This window comes from Exophiala spinifera (assembly GCF_000836115.1).
Source record: "Exophiala spinifera strain CBS 89968 unplaced genomic scaffold supercont1.7, whole genome shotgun sequence".
In the NCBI taxonomy this organism is placed as follows: Eukaryota; Fungi; Ascomycota; class Eurotiomycetes; order Chaetothyriales; family Herpotrichiellaceae; genus Exophiala; species Exophiala spinifera.
The window spans coordinates 776889-795571 of NW_015622519.1; the positions used below are offsets into that span (position 1 = coordinate 776889).

General features: G+C 50.8%; 9 protein-coding genes across 9 annotated transcripts; 6 read left to right on the top strand and 3 right to left on the bottom strand.

The window, feature by feature from the left end:
• Positions 1 to 562: 562 nt before the first annotated feature.
• PV08_09257 (uncharacterized protein) lies at positions 563 to 1674 on the top strand (the record flags this gene model as incomplete). Its single annotated transcript, XM_016383576.1, has 2 exons — positions 563 to 619; positions 667 to 1674. 2 exons carry the CDS (start codon positions 563 to 565, stop codon positions 1672 to 1674), a joined length of 1065 nt encoding a protein of 354 aa, XP_016232199.1.
• Positions 1675 to 1913: 239 nt separating this feature from the next.
• Positions 1914 to 3545, top strand: PV08_09258 (uncharacterized protein; the record flags this gene model as incomplete). Its single annotated transcript, XM_016383577.1, has 1 exon — positions 1914 to 3545. The coding sequence occupies one exon, from the start codon at positions 1914 to 1916 to the stop codon at positions 3543 to 3545; it is 1632 nt and encodes a 543-aa protein (XP_016232200.1).
• Positions 3546 to 3991: 446 nt separating this feature from the next.
• Positions 3992 to 5796, top strand: PV08_09259 (uncharacterized protein; the record flags this gene model as incomplete). The annotated part of the gene is made up of 3 exons (XM_016383578.1): positions 3992 to 4066; positions 4116 to 5372; positions 5467 to 5796. 3 exons carry the CDS (start codon positions 3992 to 3994, stop codon positions 5794 to 5796), a joined length of 1662 nt encoding a protein of 553 aa, XP_016232201.1.
• Positions 5797 to 6376: 580 nt separating this feature from the next.
• Positions 6377 to 7053, bottom strand: PV08_09260 (uncharacterized protein; the record flags this gene model as incomplete). The annotated part of the gene is made up of 2 exons (XM_016383579.1): positions 6377 to 6554; positions 6668 to 7053. 2 exons carry the CDS (start codon positions 7051 to 7053, stop codon positions 6377 to 6379), a joined length of 564 nt encoding a protein of 187 aa, XP_016232202.1.
• A 1344-nt stretch (positions 7054 to 8397) lies between these two features.
• Positions 8398 to 11908, top strand: PV08_09261 (uncharacterized protein; the record flags this gene model as incomplete). The annotated part of the gene is made up of 3 exons (XM_016383580.1): positions 8398 to 8471; positions 8535 to 8722; positions 8802 to 11908. 3 exons carry the CDS (start codon positions 8398 to 8400, stop codon positions 11906 to 11908), a joined length of 3369 nt encoding a protein of 1122 aa, XP_016232203.1.
• Positions 11909 to 12605: 697 nt separating this feature from the next.
• On the top strand, positions 12606 to 13774 carry PV08_09262 (protein disulfide-isomerase domain; the record flags this gene model as incomplete). The annotated part of the gene is made up of 2 exons (XM_016383581.1): positions 12606 to 13128; positions 13188 to 13774. 2 exons carry the CDS (start codon positions 12606 to 12608, stop codon positions 13772 to 13774), a joined length of 1110 nt encoding a protein of 369 aa, XP_016232204.1.
• A 488-nt stretch (positions 13775 to 14262) lies between these two features.
• Positions 14263 to 14604, bottom strand: PV08_09263 (uncharacterized protein; the record flags this gene model as incomplete). Its single annotated transcript, XM_016383582.1, has 1 exon — positions 14263 to 14604. The coding sequence occupies one exon, from the start codon at positions 14602 to 14604 to the stop codon at positions 14263 to 14265; it is 342 nt and encodes a 113-aa protein (XP_016232205.1).
• A 612-nt stretch (positions 14605 to 15216) lies between these two features.
• On the top strand, positions 15217 to 16453 carry PV08_09264 (uncharacterized protein; the record flags this gene model as incomplete). The annotated part of the gene is made up of 2 exons (XM_016383583.1): positions 15217 to 16072; positions 16161 to 16453. The coding sequence occupies 2 exons, from the start codon at positions 15217 to 15219 to the stop codon at positions 16451 to 16453; spliced, it is 1149 nt and encodes a 382-aa protein (XP_016232206.1).
• A 192-nt stretch (positions 16454 to 16645) lies between these two features.
• On the bottom strand, positions 16646 to 18223 carry PV08_09265 (uncharacterized protein; the record flags this gene model as incomplete). The annotated part of the gene is made up of 2 exons (XM_016383584.1): positions 16646 to 17964; positions 18016 to 18223. 2 exons carry the CDS (start codon positions 18221 to 18223, stop codon positions 16646 to 16648), a joined length of 1527 nt encoding a protein of 508 aa, XP_016232207.1.
• Positions 18224 to 18683: the final 460 nt, after the last annotated feature.

Sequence of the window (18683 nt, forward strand, 5' to 3'; positions counted from 1 at the left end):
TGGACAGGACGGGGTACAAAGTGACTCGGATAGAAAATGAAATCCTCTGCTTGAGACTCAGCTCACTTTCTCTCCACCGCGAATATCCGCCGCAGCCAGGTTGTCAGCATTTCCTTTAATAAGTACTGTGAATGACTAGCTCCCCCAGTCTCACTAGGCCTAATGGGCCCTAGTATCAATTCCGTCTCTAGTCATAAAGGTCGGGCACGGATTCTCCAGGCTCGCTGGGTTCACTTGACTGGGCCTTTTGGAGAAACCGGCTCCAGCTCAAACATAATAGGCAACTAACAAGGTGTCTTCCGACTAAGCTTCACTAACCTTGCTGGACTTAGGTACATAGTAAGCCCAGCCAAGCACCTAATTAATTTTTGTATGCCTCAGCAAGCCCCCCTCATCGTAAACTACAAGACGCGTTTCTGGATTGCGCATCATCCCTCCGCATCCTGCGAACAACGTAAACGATTTCTGGACAGAGTCGTCCCCGGCCACTGCAGATTCCAAGATATTATCATCACATCGGGCAGGGTTTCCCAAATCCTACAGCCTGGACCTGTTGGTCATCATGACCGCCGTCCAGCAGAAAGTCCAAGATGTGGTCAAACATTATCGACCAGCAAGGGTATAGACGGCTCACATATGATACAGATTCATGCTAACATATCGCAGCAATTTCCTGGCTCCACGCGATCTGACGGCATCGACAGTCGTGTCACATCCCTGGATTTCGATGATATGGGTGAATTCCTTGTTGCGGCCTCGGACGACGAGACCATGCAGGTCTATGATATCAAAGAGGGAAAGAGAACGAAGGTCATACCTAGCAAGAAGTACGGCATACATCTGGCTCGCTTCACACACCACCCACGCAATGTGCTCTTTGCTAGTACGAAACAAGAGGACTCCCTGCGCTTGCTAGAACTGCACAACGAAAGTTTTGTCCGGTACTTTACGGCCCATACTGCTCAAGTTACCTGCATAGCGTTATCGCCTGGAGGTGACCAGTTCTTATCGTGCGGAAACGATGATATGGTTTGCCTATGGGACTTGAATTCCAGAAGTCCGCAGGGCAAATTAAAACTGGTGACACCCTACTTGGCTGCCTACGATCCTTCAGCAAATGTGATGGCTATAGCGTCACAATCGACTTCCTCCATCCTTATGTATGATGTCAGGAATTTTGATAAGGCGCCATTTGAGACATTTGACATGTCGCAGGCTGAAGATAGATATACTCCGACCACCAAAGGACGGGCCTGGACGAGATTGGAGTTCTCCAATGATGGAAAAAGCATGCTTCTAGGGACGGACTACCACGGACATTTCCTCTTAGATGCTTACGATGGCGCTATCAAATCATTTCTGGTAGGTAAAACGACTGGCACGGGTAGAGCTGCGCCAGTATCGACTTCCGGAAAGCCATTGGGACAGGGCGACGCCTGCTTTACCCAGGACGGCAGATACGTAATTGGGGGGTCTGGCGATCAATCAGACTTGATGGTCTGGGATACTCAAGCAGCGACTGGTGGTAGACAGGACCCTACTGCTAGACTCGCAAGTCGTGGGATCAAGTCTGCTGTTGTACAGTGCAACCCGAGATACAACATGCTGGCAACTGCGGACACAAAAGTCTGCATGTGGTTGCCAGGAGATCAAATCAAAACACCAGACCTTTGAATGCACGACGAGGTGCTATGCCAAAGAATGCATCATTAAGATGTCGAGAATGTACGCGAGTCTGATGTGATCTTGCTGCTTTAGCGGTTCGCATGGCGTTCTTTTCGATTCCGCCAATGGGATTCCCCTCTCCTCGGCATCCAGAAAACCTCCGCTGTCAACGGTCGCCTGCCTCAGCTCACTTCAACTTTCACACCAGAGAATGTTCTTTCAATACAGCCGCGATACTGTGAGAGGTGATGCATTTGGAACGAGGCCGGGGCCTTCAATCAGACAAGCTGGGCGGCATAGACCTTTTGAAAAACCTTACGATCCGTGCTGAAGCCCTCCTGACTGAATTCAAAGCTTTTCAAGCACATCTTGAGTCTCAGCAGAAGCAGCATGACGTTGAATTCAGAATCTTCAGACGTGGTGTTGAGTCTGAGGTAAAGAGCCTGACCAAGATCACCCAGCGAATCTCCGTCAGCAACAACACTGTCGATGCTTCCGACTCCGAAGTGGGCGAACCCACCCAATTACATGCTCTACGGAGCTCCAATCTGTCATTTTATGAAGCAGTTTGGGGGGTTGCAAAGACGAGCCATGCGATAAGCGCTCTAGGAAAGAGGGTTTACGTTGATCGTCAGCCTTCCAGTATCAATGAGGCACAGGAAAGTTTGAAAGGAAAGTCGCTGCCATCAACACGCAAAGATATCCTTGTTGATATTGTCACTGAGAATGGACTCGAGTGGACTAAAGTCTCTACCATAAGTGAAAAAAGACTACTGTTCGAGATGGCAAAAGAAGGATGGGAGAGTTATGGGGATTTCAGCAATGACAGCGATACAGACGACAACGAGCTACCACCCCGTCGAAAACCCAGTAAACTGGAGCTTGTTCGCCTTGCTGAAGACCTTCAAGCTGCGTCACAATCTGTACGAGTCCATTTCCAGCATCCGCGTGTCCGCTTTGTTTTACCGAACATCAAAGAAGGGGCATACCCCGACATCGATGCATTCCTGGCGGATATCAGGGCAACAGGTGTGAGCATACAATGTGGAGTGTTGTCGAAAGATGTTCATCAAGAACGGGGAAGGCCTGACTTCGACAGGATGACCCCGGCACTTGCACCAGTCCCTTTAACACCAACCATCAATATTGACTGTACAATACTCTTGGCCTTGATCTCTGACATATCCCATCTCCGGCGTCACGATATGTCACCAGGCTGCAATCCCACTTCCGCAACTTTTCATAAAGCTATTCAACGGCAGATTCAATCAGAGGAGACCCATCCACTGCTGCCGGAAGAGGTCTACCCTTGCCTATTGAATCGGAGCCTTCATTGTACCTCTGACGCTGCACGACGAATGCGTGAAATCGTCCAGACTATGGGTACTGCGACTGAGCAGCTCCGCGCCGACATCATTCTAGGAGAAAGATCGTTCGATAATCGGTCAGCTGCAGAGTTACGACTCGCGCTTAGTGAGCAGTCTAGACACGCTGTATCAGAGAACCTCAGATTGCCGATCAGTATAGTCGACTTCAGTTCCACAGACTACTTATCGATCATTTCGAGTGAGGGGCCGAAGACTACTCGACATAACAGGTTTCCTTCCTCGATCGCTGCTCGAGCAGCGTCTAAACTCCACCTTACAGATATCAATACCTCGGTATTCATGTATGGTTGGGCACATGAAATTGTCACGATTACGAGCAATCGAGTTGTTGCGAGTGCACTTCTGGCTTCAATAAATGACATGCTTGATGAAGGAGAGCGACACTGCTGGAACCCGAACGAGGGTAACGAAGACTTTATAGGCCCGCATATCTATGTGTGTGAGACGGCGCGGAGTTTGGTCGGAAAGGCAAAGGGTAAAGCAAGAGAATAATTGTCGCGCAAGCACCGCCCGTAGGGGCTGTAGTACCGTCGCGGTATCGGCTATGGTAGTAGGGGGTAGAATTAATCAAATTGACAACATGAGTGTGTCGATCCTGAGAATTCAAGAAATGTGCTACGTACGGACTATTAAATGATGTCCTGGCCGCCCAGACATCATCCGCCCCGTTGTTCCGCGCGCCGATGCTCCACGTGAGCCAGATACTCATACCAGTTTATTTATCAACGCAACTTCCATAAACCTTAAGCACAAGAGACAATCTCGTGTCGTAACAGTCGCATCGGGTAACAGGCTCATCGCCAGCGCCATGAATTGTACCTGAAGCTCACCTGTTCTCTCTTACTAGACGAACCCTCCGGTCTTTACTTCAGACACTCCCCTCCCGACCTGTGCTCAAAACTCTCTGCCTGCCGTGCCTTGAGAAGCTTAAGGTCACAATGAAGCGTTGGGCGCCATCTCTTGGGCTCCTGGCATACCTAGCGACCCTGGTCGCCGGCAATGAGATAAAACTCGTACGACTAACCCTTGCTGTTTGTCCTATCCTGTGGCTGACCAAGACAGAACCAAGATGACGCGAACCGTCAACGATGCAGTGGCATGTACAGTCGGAAGTCCTGGGGCGGCTCCGTTGAGCCCTTCATCCTTGTAAAATATTTGCCGGATCACACTGAAGATGACACCGACCCCATCTCTTCGCTGATCATATTCGAATGGACGGACGAACCCCTAATCGGGCGCATGCCTGCCGGGAGCACCGAATACCGCGACCTTCAAACGATATGCAACTCAGACGCTGTGGCCCAGAATCTTTGTGAAGAGAAGGACATTGGCTCGTTCATCCTTGCGCCTAATGCTACATCTCTTGCTCAAAATCCCATATTCAATGAGGCAATACACCTGAAAGACCCGAAGGCCATCAACTACCCGATACGCCGGACGGGATACTACTGCGTCAGCACCTATGCCTTCAGTGACCATGAATATGACGCCGTCGTTGAATTCCGCAACAGCTACGGCGAATTGCCCGCTGCGCAGATTGCCAAACTCCCATTTTATGGGGGGTTGACGATCGTCTATGCGGTGCTCGGCGTATTCTGGGCGTTTCTGTACGTCCAGAACAGATCTGACATTCTTCCTGTACAGAACTACATCACTTTCACGATTGTGTTCCTGATCGTGGAACAGCTCATGACCTGGGGCTTCTATGACTACCAGAACCGCCATGGTAACAATACTCTGAACAAGATGTTCATGATTGTCGTGTCAATACTCAATGCTGGTCGCAACTCACTGTCATTTTTCCTCCTACTCATTGTATGCATGGGTTTCGGTGTGGTCAAGCCCAGTCTGGGACGGACGATGATATATGTGCGAATTCTTGCCGCAGCACATTTCATCTTTGGCGTCATTTACGCCATCGCCAGCATGGCCGTGACCCCCGAGTCCGTCGGACCCCTCATCCTCTTCGTCATTCTACCACTCGCCGGAACTCTCACGGCTTTCTATGTCTGGACCCTGAGCAGTTTGAACGTCACGATCAAGGACCTTGTGGACCGGAGACAGAAGACGAAGGCGCTGATGTACAAGAAATTGTCGTGGTGTATTCTTGGATCGATACTGGTTATCTTTGCTTTTTTCTTCATAAATAGCTTCGCCCTCGCCGGGAGTGGCGAGAGCGACTTTGTACCGAGACATTGGCAAACACGATGGTTTGTCTTGGATGGCTGGCTCAATCTCGTGTACCTATTCGACATCGCATTCATTGCATACTTGTGGAGACCGACGGCGAATAATAGGCGATTTGCGATGAGTGATGAGGTAAGCTCCCACTGTCTTTCTCGCAAAATGTGTTTCTTCTAGTCCTGAGGCGTGGGAGTATCTCGATCGCATCTGCTGACAAAGTATTCTCTAGTTGGCACAAGACGATGACGGCTTTGAAATCAGAAGCATTGCCGATTCCCTATCGGATGATGAGGAGGCAGCACGTAAAGACCACGAGCGCGACGTCAGCCCGCCAGGAGGAGCCAGTTCGTCGCTCACGGATGCTGTTAACGTCTCGCCGCCGAGGAAAGCCTCGCCTGCTCCCGCATTGCAGAATAGCAGCAGAGAACCCCCGAACCCCCCGCGGGTCAGAGAGTCACTGGACGGAGAGACGATTTTCGCCGTTGGCGATGATAACATCGAGTGGAGCGACGGGGAAGAAGACAGTGACGATGAAAGGAAGAAATTGACCAGTAAATAAACCTCAGTTGTAGCTATCGGGACCGTTTGCGTTCCCTGGGGTTTTACCTGATCCCATATGAAAGCCTCTGAGAACATCAGAGTCGGGTTTTATGATATGAAAAGCACCATAGAAAGGGTGCAATGGGCTGGTGGGGTTGACGGCTTTGTTTAAATGAATGTATCCATATACATGATAATAGGAACGTACTCAATGTTGGATATTCCAATGCAGGGCGTCCTAAGTGTGCACTGTTTATATCTCATCTTGATCTATCGAACTTAAACCAAGAAGACGCTGAAGTAACGATTTTCTTTTCAGACGGTTGCGTGAGAACTGACGTTAACTTGTCCGAGGCTTGGCCAAATATGCAGGCGTGGGATGGAATGTGCAGGACGAGTCCCAACCTGCGCCCCTCCCTATATGCTTCGACTAGGCGAATAGTGTTAAGATAGATAATAATATCGCGACGCTCTTCGGCTGGCATCAAAGTTATCCGTGACGACCATCGACCATGACGTTTCCCGCCGATGCCTCACACGCTCAGTTTCCTTGCTCGATCAGAGGCAATTTCACACATTGCCTTGATGTGGATGGCACGTCAGTTGGCACAGTTCAGGCCCTTGTTTTTTCGGAAAACAGGGGTTCGTCGGGGGAGGGGTAGACATCGAGAACTGACCTTGATGGCATCTTGCTTCTCCTGCTTGATGTCGCCTCGTTGTATCCGTTTCTGCATATCCGCCATGATCACAGGACGGCTCCGCCCGTTCACAAAGACACTGTACATGTTGGGTTGGGGAATCAGCGATGGGACGGTTCCGAGATCACTACAGGATCACAAAGTCCACATGAGGTGGCGGGGGGAAGGGGGAGGGGGAAGGAAGAATCATACACGTATCGCAAGCCTGGAAAGGTACTTTCATAACTCCTGTTCATCTCCGCCAACATGGCCGCCTGCTCTTCGCCGCCTTGGTTGAGCTGGGCTTGCTCCTTCCTGCTCTGCTCGCTCTCAACCTTCTTCTCGCCCAGCCGTGGATGGGCAGACAGGATGGCTTCCAGCCACTTGTTGTCGCTCTCCAGTCGAGACTCGCACAGGTCCCGGAGTTGCTGGCCGACGGCGTCTATGAGCTCATCATAAGATGCGAAAGACCGTTCTTGGAGCAAGCTGACTGATAGTGTGTGGAGCTGTTGACAGGGCTCAAAGAGCAGGTCGAGTACCTGTGCCCTTGCTTCGGTGGTGAGGCCGACCACTTGCGAAATAGGCGGGAGTGTTAACATGATGTATAATATGCAATGCACCTCGTATGACCTTGTCTAGAATTTACCGGGTTTTTAAACGCAACCGTACGTCTTGATAGAAACGGAACGACGAGCATGTCCTGCCTCCAGAAAGAACTCGAAAGTATGGAGTTGGCTCGACGTCAGATCAAGTTTCGGTGGGCTCCGTCCGATCAATCGATGCCTCCCATGGGTCTGTCACGTGATTATGAACATTCCGTTGCAGACAACGAGAAGAGCACACGTTCGGGAGATAATCGATGAATACTGCTTCATTGCAACGATCAGGAAAGCCATGTGGCCGAAACACATTGCGTAGCAACCACGTGAATAGATGATTTGCGCGGATTGTCAAAAATAGTGCAGATTGAGCACTAGATACTTTTGCGCCATCGACAAAAGTCTTCCCGGGTACGAGCCGTGAATTATAGACGTATCCCCAGTATTTGTGATTTATGCCTGGGAATCATCGTGCAATTGGTACTCGTATGGACGAAGTATAGAAAGGCTTTATCCGTGCTGTCATGTCGAACGGCCGGGCCGCATTTAAAGGAGGCATGTGCGCGCGCTTCTGTTGTCACGGTGATGACAGATAGTTGTGTTCAACCCGGACTTACTCTTTATCAGAGTTCTGGGTTTCAAGGTGTTCTGTAGCACCTGCGTCACATCAAGCGCTCTCACTTGCACTTCAGACGCACTCGTAGTTGAAGATAAAAAGAGAGAAACTGATAGACATCGGCAACATGACTTGCGTGATCCCCTTGGATCGGTTGGCTCTGACTATTTTTCCTCCACGAGCAAGGGCATGGTCGCTGTCAAGGGGAGACCCGGTCGCTAGGCAAAGCCAAACGAGCGATAGTCCGATGGGCCAGCGCTGGATGGGCCTCATATCCCTTGCTTCTGTCCCGACAAGGACCAGCTGTGCCTCGGGAAATTGGCCTTCGTTTTAGGTGATGATGGTGGAATAAGCCTTCGGACGCTGGCATTGTTCGGGCGCTTTGAGGTCAACTAAACCCCACCAAGGCCATTAATTGTGTGCCATCAAGCTCCATGATCCCTGTCGGCCTTCGCTTCGTGGACGATACCCCCTGAATCTGCAGATAGTGTTCCGCGCTGTGCTTCATTGGTATTGCTCCTGCGTGTGGACTCCCCTCGAACATGCCCTCTCCAGACTTTATGGCGCTCCTGTATGTGTTTAGCCGGGTTGTTTCGTATGGAAGGCTTGCTCTGTTTCCCTGTGTCTTTTGTCTTTTATGACCACTGTCCACTATTCCCATGTCCTTGATCTGTAGGCATCCGTCTTAATTCGCCCTCGGCTGCAGTGGTTTCAAATGCAGCTGAGAAATGTCATTGAATGGCCTTGATGGAGCTGCGGTCGCCGAAGCGTACCAGGCTGTGCTTGCTGATGCTGGAGGATGGTATGTACACTCGGACGCGAATAGGACCCAAAGGATTGCGCTGACAAGACACACGACGTTCAGGTTCCTCCTCAAGTATGCCAATCGCGATACGGTAGAGTTGTTGCAGAAGGGCACCGGAGGAGTCCAGGAGGTCAGAGGTGCTATTGAAGGATACGAGGAAAAGTCACCACTGTATGGCATGGTCCAATACCGGCGCAAAAAAGTAATTCTCAAATATGTGCCAGAGGGAACGTCGCGGTTGTTGCAAGGTTCGTTCACTCACAACTCACAACTCAGGACTGTAATCACAGTACTCTGCACAGTCCATGGCTGACTTGATCATTACAGTGCGCTTGACCGTCCAATTCCAGTCCATCCTAGAAACATTCACGCCTCATGACACTGTCTTCTCTTTCACGGTCGCTTCAGAGTTGACTGATTCTACCCTTGGTCTGAGCACGATGCTGCTACCGTCTGCAGGTTCATTGACGTCGTCTACTTCGTCCTTACGACGTCGAAGATTGGATGAAATCACTGAGGATGCCGAAGAAGGGAATTCTGAGCCTGAAGAAAAAGTCGTCCACCCGACGCAAGTGGAACAGGAACCTATCACACCCAAGTATGGGAGACACGAACTGGATGAGCTGCCAGCAAGTGCGGTCCTGGCGAAAGCTCTTCTGGCGAAGAGAAAAGAGACTGCCGCTTCGGCCTCTACAGGTCATAATGAAGACTCGATCCGCCTCGATATTCCTGTGCCGCCGCCAGCAGCCGCAGTTTCCCACAAAGGACAATCATCTCTGAATCCAACAACCATTGAAAAGAACTTGGCTATTACTCCAGAGTCAACACCACCCACTACGAGCGGTGGCGAGCCTGCAAGAGCCCCAGATTTTGAAACAGCGAGCAATATCCTTCTGGATGCAACAAACCGAGATCTAACCGAGCCTGCGACGCCACGCCCTCCTCAATCTCATCACCTGTCGCCTGCTGAGTCGGATAGTATCAGTCAGTGGAGCAGCAATGTTGCTTCGTACGCTGGGGTGAAACCCAAGAAGAAAAAGCTAGGACCTAGACCACATGTTGAAGCGACGAATCGTCCCAAAACGTCGGGCACTGCTGATAGTAATCTCGGCGTACGACCAGTCGCAAACCTACCACACAGTATTCGTGTGAACAACAGGTCTCTACTGACACTTTCTGGTCGCCCCGGATCACAGCGATCGACTCGCAGCGTTCCTGGACGTTTCGCAAACTCGAGTCATTCGTTCAGCGGACCACCACCACTACCTTCGCCATCTCACATACAGTCACTCTACAACCCAATTGAAAATCGGCCGGCTGCGTCAAGGCCTGCTTCAGTCACTACCGAAGCGTCTGCAGCCACTCCGGAAAAGTTGAGGATGATGAAGGCCCTTCAACTTCGCAAACGGAACATGTTGCTTGCGCAGCGATCTACTTTGACGTCTGCCACCTCACACGCGCCTACGCCTTCCGAGACAAGCCTCAGTACTATTTCATCCTGCAGTGATTTGTCTACAGTCACTAGTCAAGAGCAGCATTCAAGTGTCGACGAGGAATCGAAATTGGCTGAGTCATCTTCCACGACGTCTCCTACTTTCATGACGAACACTTCAGAGGAGCCGTCCACGAAGGCGTCATCTATCTCAGAACAAGACGATATCTTGAACAAGCGTCGGTCGCTGTCTTCAGCTACTAGCTCATCGATCACACCGAAAGCTCCAGCTCGAGAATTACCTGCACAAGCTCACGAAAAAGTGGCTACTAGTAGACCTTCAAGTAGTCAAGGATTGGGTATCCCTGTCTCCTTCAGCCAGCAATCTGATATCTGCAAAGAAAGCACCACTTCTGATATCAGACAAGCATCTGGTGTCAACATTTCTCCACCGACAACTGCCGCTCCGGAAGCTCCATTACCAGTACAGCGTCATGCACCTAAGCCTTTACAGCTGGCCAGGGGTGATACATCTGTTTCTGATGAATCCTCTGACGATGAACTCCTCATGGATGACATTGACAATGCAACTGTTCACGAAGCGAAACCAGTGTCTGTCGCTCGTTCTCCAGTAGTCACCCCCATCATATCAACAAAAGGAAGCTCAGATAGGCTGCGCGAGATTGTGACGAAAGCTTCACTCTCCAGCCAGCCACCGAAATCCAGCCGCGGTAGTACTCCGGAGGGCAGGCGCACTGCCAGCAGATCCGGCAGCGTTCGCAGTGTATCCACGGCACTTCCACAATGGCCACCTGTGCAAGCTGAGCCTATGCCAGCTCCTCTGACCAAGAAACCAACTCTCGGAACTGGAATATCCAAACGCATTAAGGCTCTGGAGGTCTTGACAGCAAAAGACACAAACGCCTCACAACCTCCTACACCCACGCGAGAGACTTCTGTCGGCAAGTCAGCTTTCTCGTCATTCATGAAACGTTCATCGCTGGTTGGAAACCACATGAAACCGAACGCCTCAACTGAAAGATCCCCCCCAAAGAAAACACCGACGATAGTATCACTGTACGACCCAGTCAAGCAGACGAACGATACAAAGGAGTCTCGGCGGCCGTCTATTGATAGCTATGCGCCCTTTCAGAAAGCAGATACCATATCCGTGACCGCAAAAATTGTCCGAGATCCTAACAGCAAGCATCCTCCAATGTCACCCAGTTCAACTTTCAATACTCCTCTTAATCTTTTCCGAAGTCCATTGATTGTGGAGCATGAGAAGCATGACAATCTTGAAAGAGAAGACTCATTTACCTCCAGACAGTCCAACACTAAAAGTCCCACCAGATCGGAGAGAGGGCGGTTTTCCTTTTCCTCGCACCGTTCAACTTCACAAACCAATTTACCTCGCTCGGAGTCAAACCACAGCAAGATTTCATATGCCAGCACACATAAAAAGCATGGAACGCGGTCCAACAGTGATGCGGCCTCCTTCACGGAAGAAAAGTCAAAATCTTCTAGGACAAGTCGGTTGATGAAAAGGGTGTCAACCTTGACATCATCCCGGAGCAAAATACAGTCGGGCTCGAAGGAGCAGACACATCCCAACACAATCCAGGAACAACACGACGAAGACACCAAGGAGCATTCCGTCCGAGAATCACTGATGCACATTGTTGATATTGGGGATGTTAATGTCCAATTCCCTGAATCTCTCCTGTGGAAGCGCCGTTTCATGAGGATTGACGATCAAGGATATCTTATATTTTCGCCACCCATGAATGATGCAAGCACAAAATCTGTCAGCCGGAAGTATCATCTCAGCGACTTCAACCGACCAACATTGCCGGACCTGGAGCGGGAAGAAATTGCTTGGAGCATTATTCTTGATTTGAAAGACGGATCATGCGTGCAGTGTGCATGCGAAAGCAGGCAGTCCCAGCAAGGCGTGCTGCAAAGTGAGTTCCAGCCATCTTTTCTAGTAATAATCCTCTAACTTTTATCCAGTGCTTGTTGATGCACACAACGCTTACCATCAGTTATATCATGGAGGTTGAGATAAATCAATGGACGCCAGAAACAACGAAAAACATTACGACTCATCAACGTTCTCAATACCCAACTTGCTTGAATTCTAGATGATTGATGTGTAGCAAGCAAAGGCGCTGGGTTGATTGACAACTAGCGATTTAAGCCATAGGTAGTCGCAAACCCGAGATTTTAGTCCGCAGTGTGAAGAGCGCTGGATAGGGTCGGACTCTGTATCTATAGGGCATAGTAACAATAGCCTAATGTGTATCAATCAAGTCAACCTGATTAATCACTGTCCTGGGTTACTCTCTGTGCGTTTTTCAGCCACCATTGCTGCCCGCGTAGTGGTGATGCGACGGAGAGTAATCATTTGCAGACGCGGATGATTAGTTAGTATCGTGAAGCGCAAGGCTGTGTTATTAGGAGACAGGTGTCTTTTCCGATGCTTGGAAATCGAAGACCCTGCGGTAGACCTGAAATAGCAGCGACCTGCAGTGTGTAGCCGCAGCAGACTCCCCATACATGTATCATATCCCTCGACCGCATTTCAGTTTTCTTTTCGCTTCGACTTTGCATGTTCATACTTCCACATTGCCGAGCGACTTTCATCGATCTCTCATTCTTTACCAACCCGTCTTACGAACTCCTGCTGCAACGCCAGAATGGTACAGTTCCGTGCCCTTTTGTCCCTGGCAACTCTCGCCCTGCCGCTCGTTGCCACCGCCTCAGACGTGATCAACTTGATCCCTTCAAACTTCGACAGTGTTGTTTTCGAGTCCAATAAACCTGCTCTAGTCGAATTTTTTGCCCCTTGGTGTGGACACTGCAAGAATCTCGCCCCTGTCTATGAAGAGTTGGCCAGCGCCTTCGCTGCCAGCGGCAACAAAGTCACCATTGCCAATGTTGATGCGGACAAGCATAAGGACCTGGGCAAGAGATTTGGTGTTCAAGGGTTCCCAACACTCAAGTGGTTCGATGGAAAGCCCGGAAGTGTGCCGGAGGACTACAATGGTGGCCGAGATCTCGAATCTTTGACCAAGTTCGTCACAGAGAAAAGTGGCGTCAAGAGCAGAGGTCCCAAGAAAGCGCCTAGCCATGTCGAGATGTTGACCGACAGTTCTTTCAAGACGGAAATTGGCGGTGATAAAGACGTTCTCGTGGCGTTCACCGCACCTTGGTGTGGCCGTAAGTTCTCTGCTGTTGGGCCTTGAAAATTGAGTGACTGCTAACGACGACCCGCATAGACTGCAAGTCTCTCGCGCCAACATGGGAGAAAGTCGCCTCTGACTTCGCCGCGGAACCCAACGTCCTCATTGCCAAAGTCGATGCAGAAGCGGAGAACAGCAAAGCTACGGCCCAGGCACAAGGAATCACGGGTTATCCTACGATCAAGTTCTTCCCGAAGGGTAGCACCGAAGCCGAAGCATACAGCGGTGGCCGCAGTGAGGAAGCGCTTGTGGACTTCGTGAACTCCAAGGCCGGCACATACCGCGTTCCAGGTGGAGGGCTGAACAGCCAGGCGGGCACCCTTGAAGTCATCGACACCGTGCTGGCGAAATACATCACAGCCGGCGGTATCAAGGATGTTGACAAGGCAACTGCGGAGGTTAAGAAGGCGGCCGCCAACCTCAAGGACAAGAGCGTGGACTACTATCTGCGTGCACTGAGCAAGATCACTGGTAACCCAGAGTATGCTATGAAGGAGCAAACAAGGCTGGCAGGTTTGTTGAAGAAGGGTGGTCTTGCTCCAGAAAAGATCGACGATCTTCAGAGACGGAGCAATATTCTGGCCAAGTTCCTGGTCAAGGACGACGCAAAGAGTGAATTGTAAACTATTCAAACATGAGCGGAAAGTTATGCATTTGGGTTAGAACAAACTATTGGGCACTGGGTCTCAAAAGTTGAGTCTACTACAGGAGTTTAAAATGGCTTCAAACGTGTTTCTACCAGACCTGCCGGGTTCGAAGCCCCGGGTACTTTGCATATGGCCCCTCAACCTTTTGGATCTTTGCCTCGATAGTACGATGAGTAGTCCGGATACGAGGATAGAAACCTTGTTTCGAGATAGGAGGGGACCTGACGTGTGAGATGTACCTCTTTGTCACAGACCTGGATCCCGACATTCGTAGGCATAAATGAGACCATGCACGGCAGCAAATCGGTTTGACGATGTGAAGGATCTTTATGTCAGAGTATGCTTGCCAAAGTAGAACCCTTGAGACTGCGATTCACAGCCTAAATGCGACCAGGCTTTGCAGAGACTTGGTCTTGTGCGTCGTTCTCCTTCCAAAATGGTGTAAACTCTCAGCTGACCGGCCGTCATGATGAGCCGGCGTTTGAACCCGCCGAGTTCTTTCCCGTGTTGTCCATCGCACTAGCATCTTTCAGCAAAATCTCTTGCTCGAGGCGATCACAGCGCTCTGCCATGTCGTCCAGCTTGGTCAATATCTCATCGCTGATCCCTTTGAACTTCTTCTCCAGGTCTCCCAGGAAGTCATCAATGGCCTCGGTAAGTCTCGCAGTCGCGTCGTTCGGGCCGGCATAGTCAGAGGCAGAAGATACTGCCGCCGCAATGTTGTCGGAGGAATAAGGCGGGCTGGCTTGCTGAGTGGGTGGCGGTGTCGGGAGGGAAGCAGACTGGAAGAATGTCCCGTTAGGCATGGCCGAAAGACAACTGTTACAACGTGGGACATGTGGAAATGAGAGGGTGATGAAAGCAGGGGGGAGGTTGGAATACGAGGCTGTGGACTTGTGTAACCAGGATACCAGTACTCTGCTTCACATACCATGATGAGGTGGCGCTCAGTGGGATACAATTGCTCGCATTGACGAGTTCGCGGCACGTGGTTCCTATACTCAAGACGTCATCCTTGACCTGTTGTACAGGCCAACAGCGTGTCGAGGGTCGCAACCTGAAGGATACTGAATAGAATGGGCATTGGTGTTGAACCACAGTAGACGAAGTGCAGAGTGAGGTCGCTGTTTCGGGATAGAGTAAAAGCAACCGGTCTGACTGTCACTCAAAGCTAAATATTGATGCCGGATTATTGGTCAGACCACTATTCTTCCCTGAGCCCAGATAGTTACCAGTTAGTTCCCTCCAGGCTGGATCCACCAAACTGCCACTCCGCAGCCATCTCCAACTCAGTATAATTTTCTGCTCAAGATTCAAGAAATTCTTCATACACCGAAACTTGACTTCCCAACAACGTGCAACCCAGCTTCAGTCTACCCGTGGTTGTTCTGCATTGTTCGACAGTCAAATTCAGAAATATGGCCAAGAAGAGTAAACTTCTGGCGGCCTTGGACCGACACAAGGGACGGGACTACGAGGCCGAGAAGAGACAGAAACTTGTCAAAGCAGCAGAGAAGCGCAAGCGCCAGAAAGGCCAGATACCCGGAGACCATGAGGAATCAGAAGGGAGCATACCGGATGAAAGCACCGGTGCGAGGCTCGACGAAGAAGACAAGGAGAACTTCGCATCCTTCTCTGACGAAGAGGAAGACACCACTGCGGCCAAGGGTGCAAGCACATCATCATCTACCATCCCTCAACCTCCTCTCCCCGTTGACGCCTCGGCGTCCGAAGCCGAAGACGAATCCGACGTGCCCCTCTCCGACCTGGAAGACGAAGACCTCGAAGACACGATCCCGCACCAACGCCTGACCATCAACAACGGGCCCGCGCTTATCGCGTCGACGAAGCGTGTCGCTCTGGTCAAGGATCCCGGTTCCAAGTCTACCCCTTTCCACATGCACAACTCCCTGATATCGCAGCTCCCGTCGACGGAGACGTCGATCCCAGACCCGAACGACGACCTCACGCGCGAATTGGAGTTCTACCGCATCGCCCGCGACGCCGCCGTCGAAGGACGCGCCCTGCTCAAAAAGGAACACATCCCCTTCTCGCGGCCGGCTGACTACTTTGCCGAGATGGTCAAATCGGACGAGCACATGGGCCGCGTGAAGAAGAAGATGTACGATGATGCCGCATCCAAGAAGGCGGCCGAGGAGGCCCGCAAGCTCAGGGACGCAAAGAAATTCGGCAAGGCCGTCCAAGTGGCGAAGGAGCAGGAGCGCGCCAAGGAGAAGCGGAACACCCTTGACAAGATCAAGGAGTTGAAGAGAAGTAAGTCACCCAGCCGTACACATACACCTCCTCATTTACCTGATTCGTGGTGTATATTGTCCCTTTACTAACATGACATGCCCCGCAGAACGAAAAGGACAAGATACAGGCAAGGTCGTCGAGGACAGTGATCTCTTCCAGAGTATCGATGTAGATAGCGCACCTACAAAGGACCGCTCTGGCCGTGAACGAGGTGCGGGACCCAACGGACCTCCGAACAAGAGACAGAAGCGCGATCAGAAGTTTGGATTCGGAGGCAAGAAGAGGTTCTCCAAAAGCGGCGATGCCATCAGCAGCGGGGACATGCGAGGCTTCTCGGCGAGCAAGATGAAAGGAAAGCCAAAGCGACCAGGCAAGAGTAGAAGAGCCGCTGGACGATGATAATAATGCAACGCATCAACACGGTGCGGCATGCTAGGACGTATCACGTTCCAGCTTCGGAAGTCGAAATACACAACAGGGGGCTCCTGGTCTTTATCACTATCCAGAATGCAAACAGGGGTATCACAGTTATACAATGCATCCACGACGCCTTCACCAACTTTCTCCCGGGACGCCATCGTTTATGTACCGTCAAGGTGCCCATTGTCCCAAGAAGGACTGCAAATGCCCTACCTGGTACTGTCTCCCCACTCGCCTTGCTTCCTCAGCCACCAGGTCGAGAAGCTCCTGAGCCTCAGGTACTGGCGGGAGCTCGGGCAATGCATCTGGGTCGTAATGACCATTTAGCTGACGACTAGGACTGTCCTCGCGACTTCTTGCTGAGTCTGCAGTGGTTTCTCGCAGACGACTATGGAGTGGGGGTGCCTGTCGTCGAGCCACCATGGAGGATGAGACTGGTATATCACTCATCTCCTCGTCCTCATCCACGGTGTCGGCAGCTCTGGCGCGTTTGTGCGACTTAATGGCGCCACTCGGGCGGAGGACAGATTTCATGCGGTGGCGCTGTTTGGCTGATTTGCCTGGCGTCTTCATGGTTTCATCAGCTACTTCATCTGCAAGCGTGGCTTCTAGCTCGTCATAGATTCTTCGAGTAGACCAATTGAACTTCTTGCGGAGTTTGGCCTCGTTCATCAGTCTGAGCAATTCTTCCGCAGAATGCTCGAAGGCGGCCACGGCGTCCTCATGTGTGCCTTCGAATGCCGGAAGTTTCTCAAGTTCGGTTGCAGCTTCATCAATGCCGCAGTGTCTCATATTGAAGTTTGCCGACTTCCGTAGAATGTTAAGCATCTCCCATATAGGTCTCGTCCAGTCGATAGGTGGGGGTTTTACTTCTGTCGATGTGCTCCTGTCGTCTCCGGAGTCTGCTTTGGACTGCTGTTCTGATCCGGATTCTTCTGACTCGGAAGAAGAGTCTTGTTCCGATTCGTCATCGCCGTCGTCACCGCCACCACCCATTTCCGGTTCTTCCACTGCGGTTGCCTGGGTGAGCCGAGACAGTGTTGTTTGGAGCTCTTCTACCTCGTCGGCGTATGTTTCCGCAAGGTGATTCCATAGATAAGTCTGTGACCAATCTATACCTTCTCTCTCCTCAATCATCTGCTTGAGAAGGAATCTGTGATGTTTGTGGATTGTCTCCATGGCTTCGTCATCGTCGTCAATTCTGTATCCCGTATGCTTTTGATAATCTTTGAGGAACGGATCTATCCTAAAACCAAAGCGTTGCCGCGTTTTAGGGAGCCTTTGATGTTGATCTACCATGAAATAAAACAGATCAATGGCCTCGACAGTATCATTGTAGTGGCTCAGATAGCGATCAGACGGCGAAATTTCATACCAGCCTGCTTTTCCTGCAGCCCAAATAACAGGTTTGCCATCATCGTCCTGCCCAAAGCTAAAGTTTGTAACATTATCGATCTTTATTCGCGCGTAAAGAGGGTTCTCAATCAGTACTCAACAAGCGTGTCAGTATGTTTTACACGTCAACACTTCAGAAGACGCACCTAAATGGTCATGTTCATCATCCAATGGCATCAGCTCCCCAACAACACAAAGTGGTGTTTCCTCGGAAGCGTGTAACAAGTCTGCATATCGTCCTTTCCCCTGATAAAATACTTTTACATCCCTCAAGGCAAAATCAGGCCATTCGTTCACGTCTTCTGGAACGGGATCCAGGGGTTTGAGGACGCGTTCTTCAGGCAGTGTGGACATATTAAGACGAAAGTCAGATTTGAGGCTGTGACATTGCTCTCTTCGCGTCAGGGTGAGGGTGCGGGCGTGGTGGTGGTGGTTAAGTGGGTCGATTAAGTCGCGGTCAGCATCGATTGTGCGGTTTAACAGCGTCTGTCGCGAGCATAACGCATGTCACAACGGATCGTGAGTCGATTCGCTCGTCACTTGCAGATAGCAAGAAGGTGTAAAGTGATAATGTCAAAAGCCATAGCCGTCAAGGCTGGGAAAGTCAAAGGCGCGCTGGATGGCCCGCGAACGATGCACGTCATTTGTCCGATTGAATCTGTTCTTTTGGGTGCCGGGTTTCACCTGACCTAATTGGTCTTAGTGTATTAATCCTCACGTGGCAGTCCTTTCTCCGCATGAGTTCAATGAGGTATTAAATAAATATTCTACGAGTATGGATCCTATGGGCGGTTTCAACAAAGGAACACGTGAA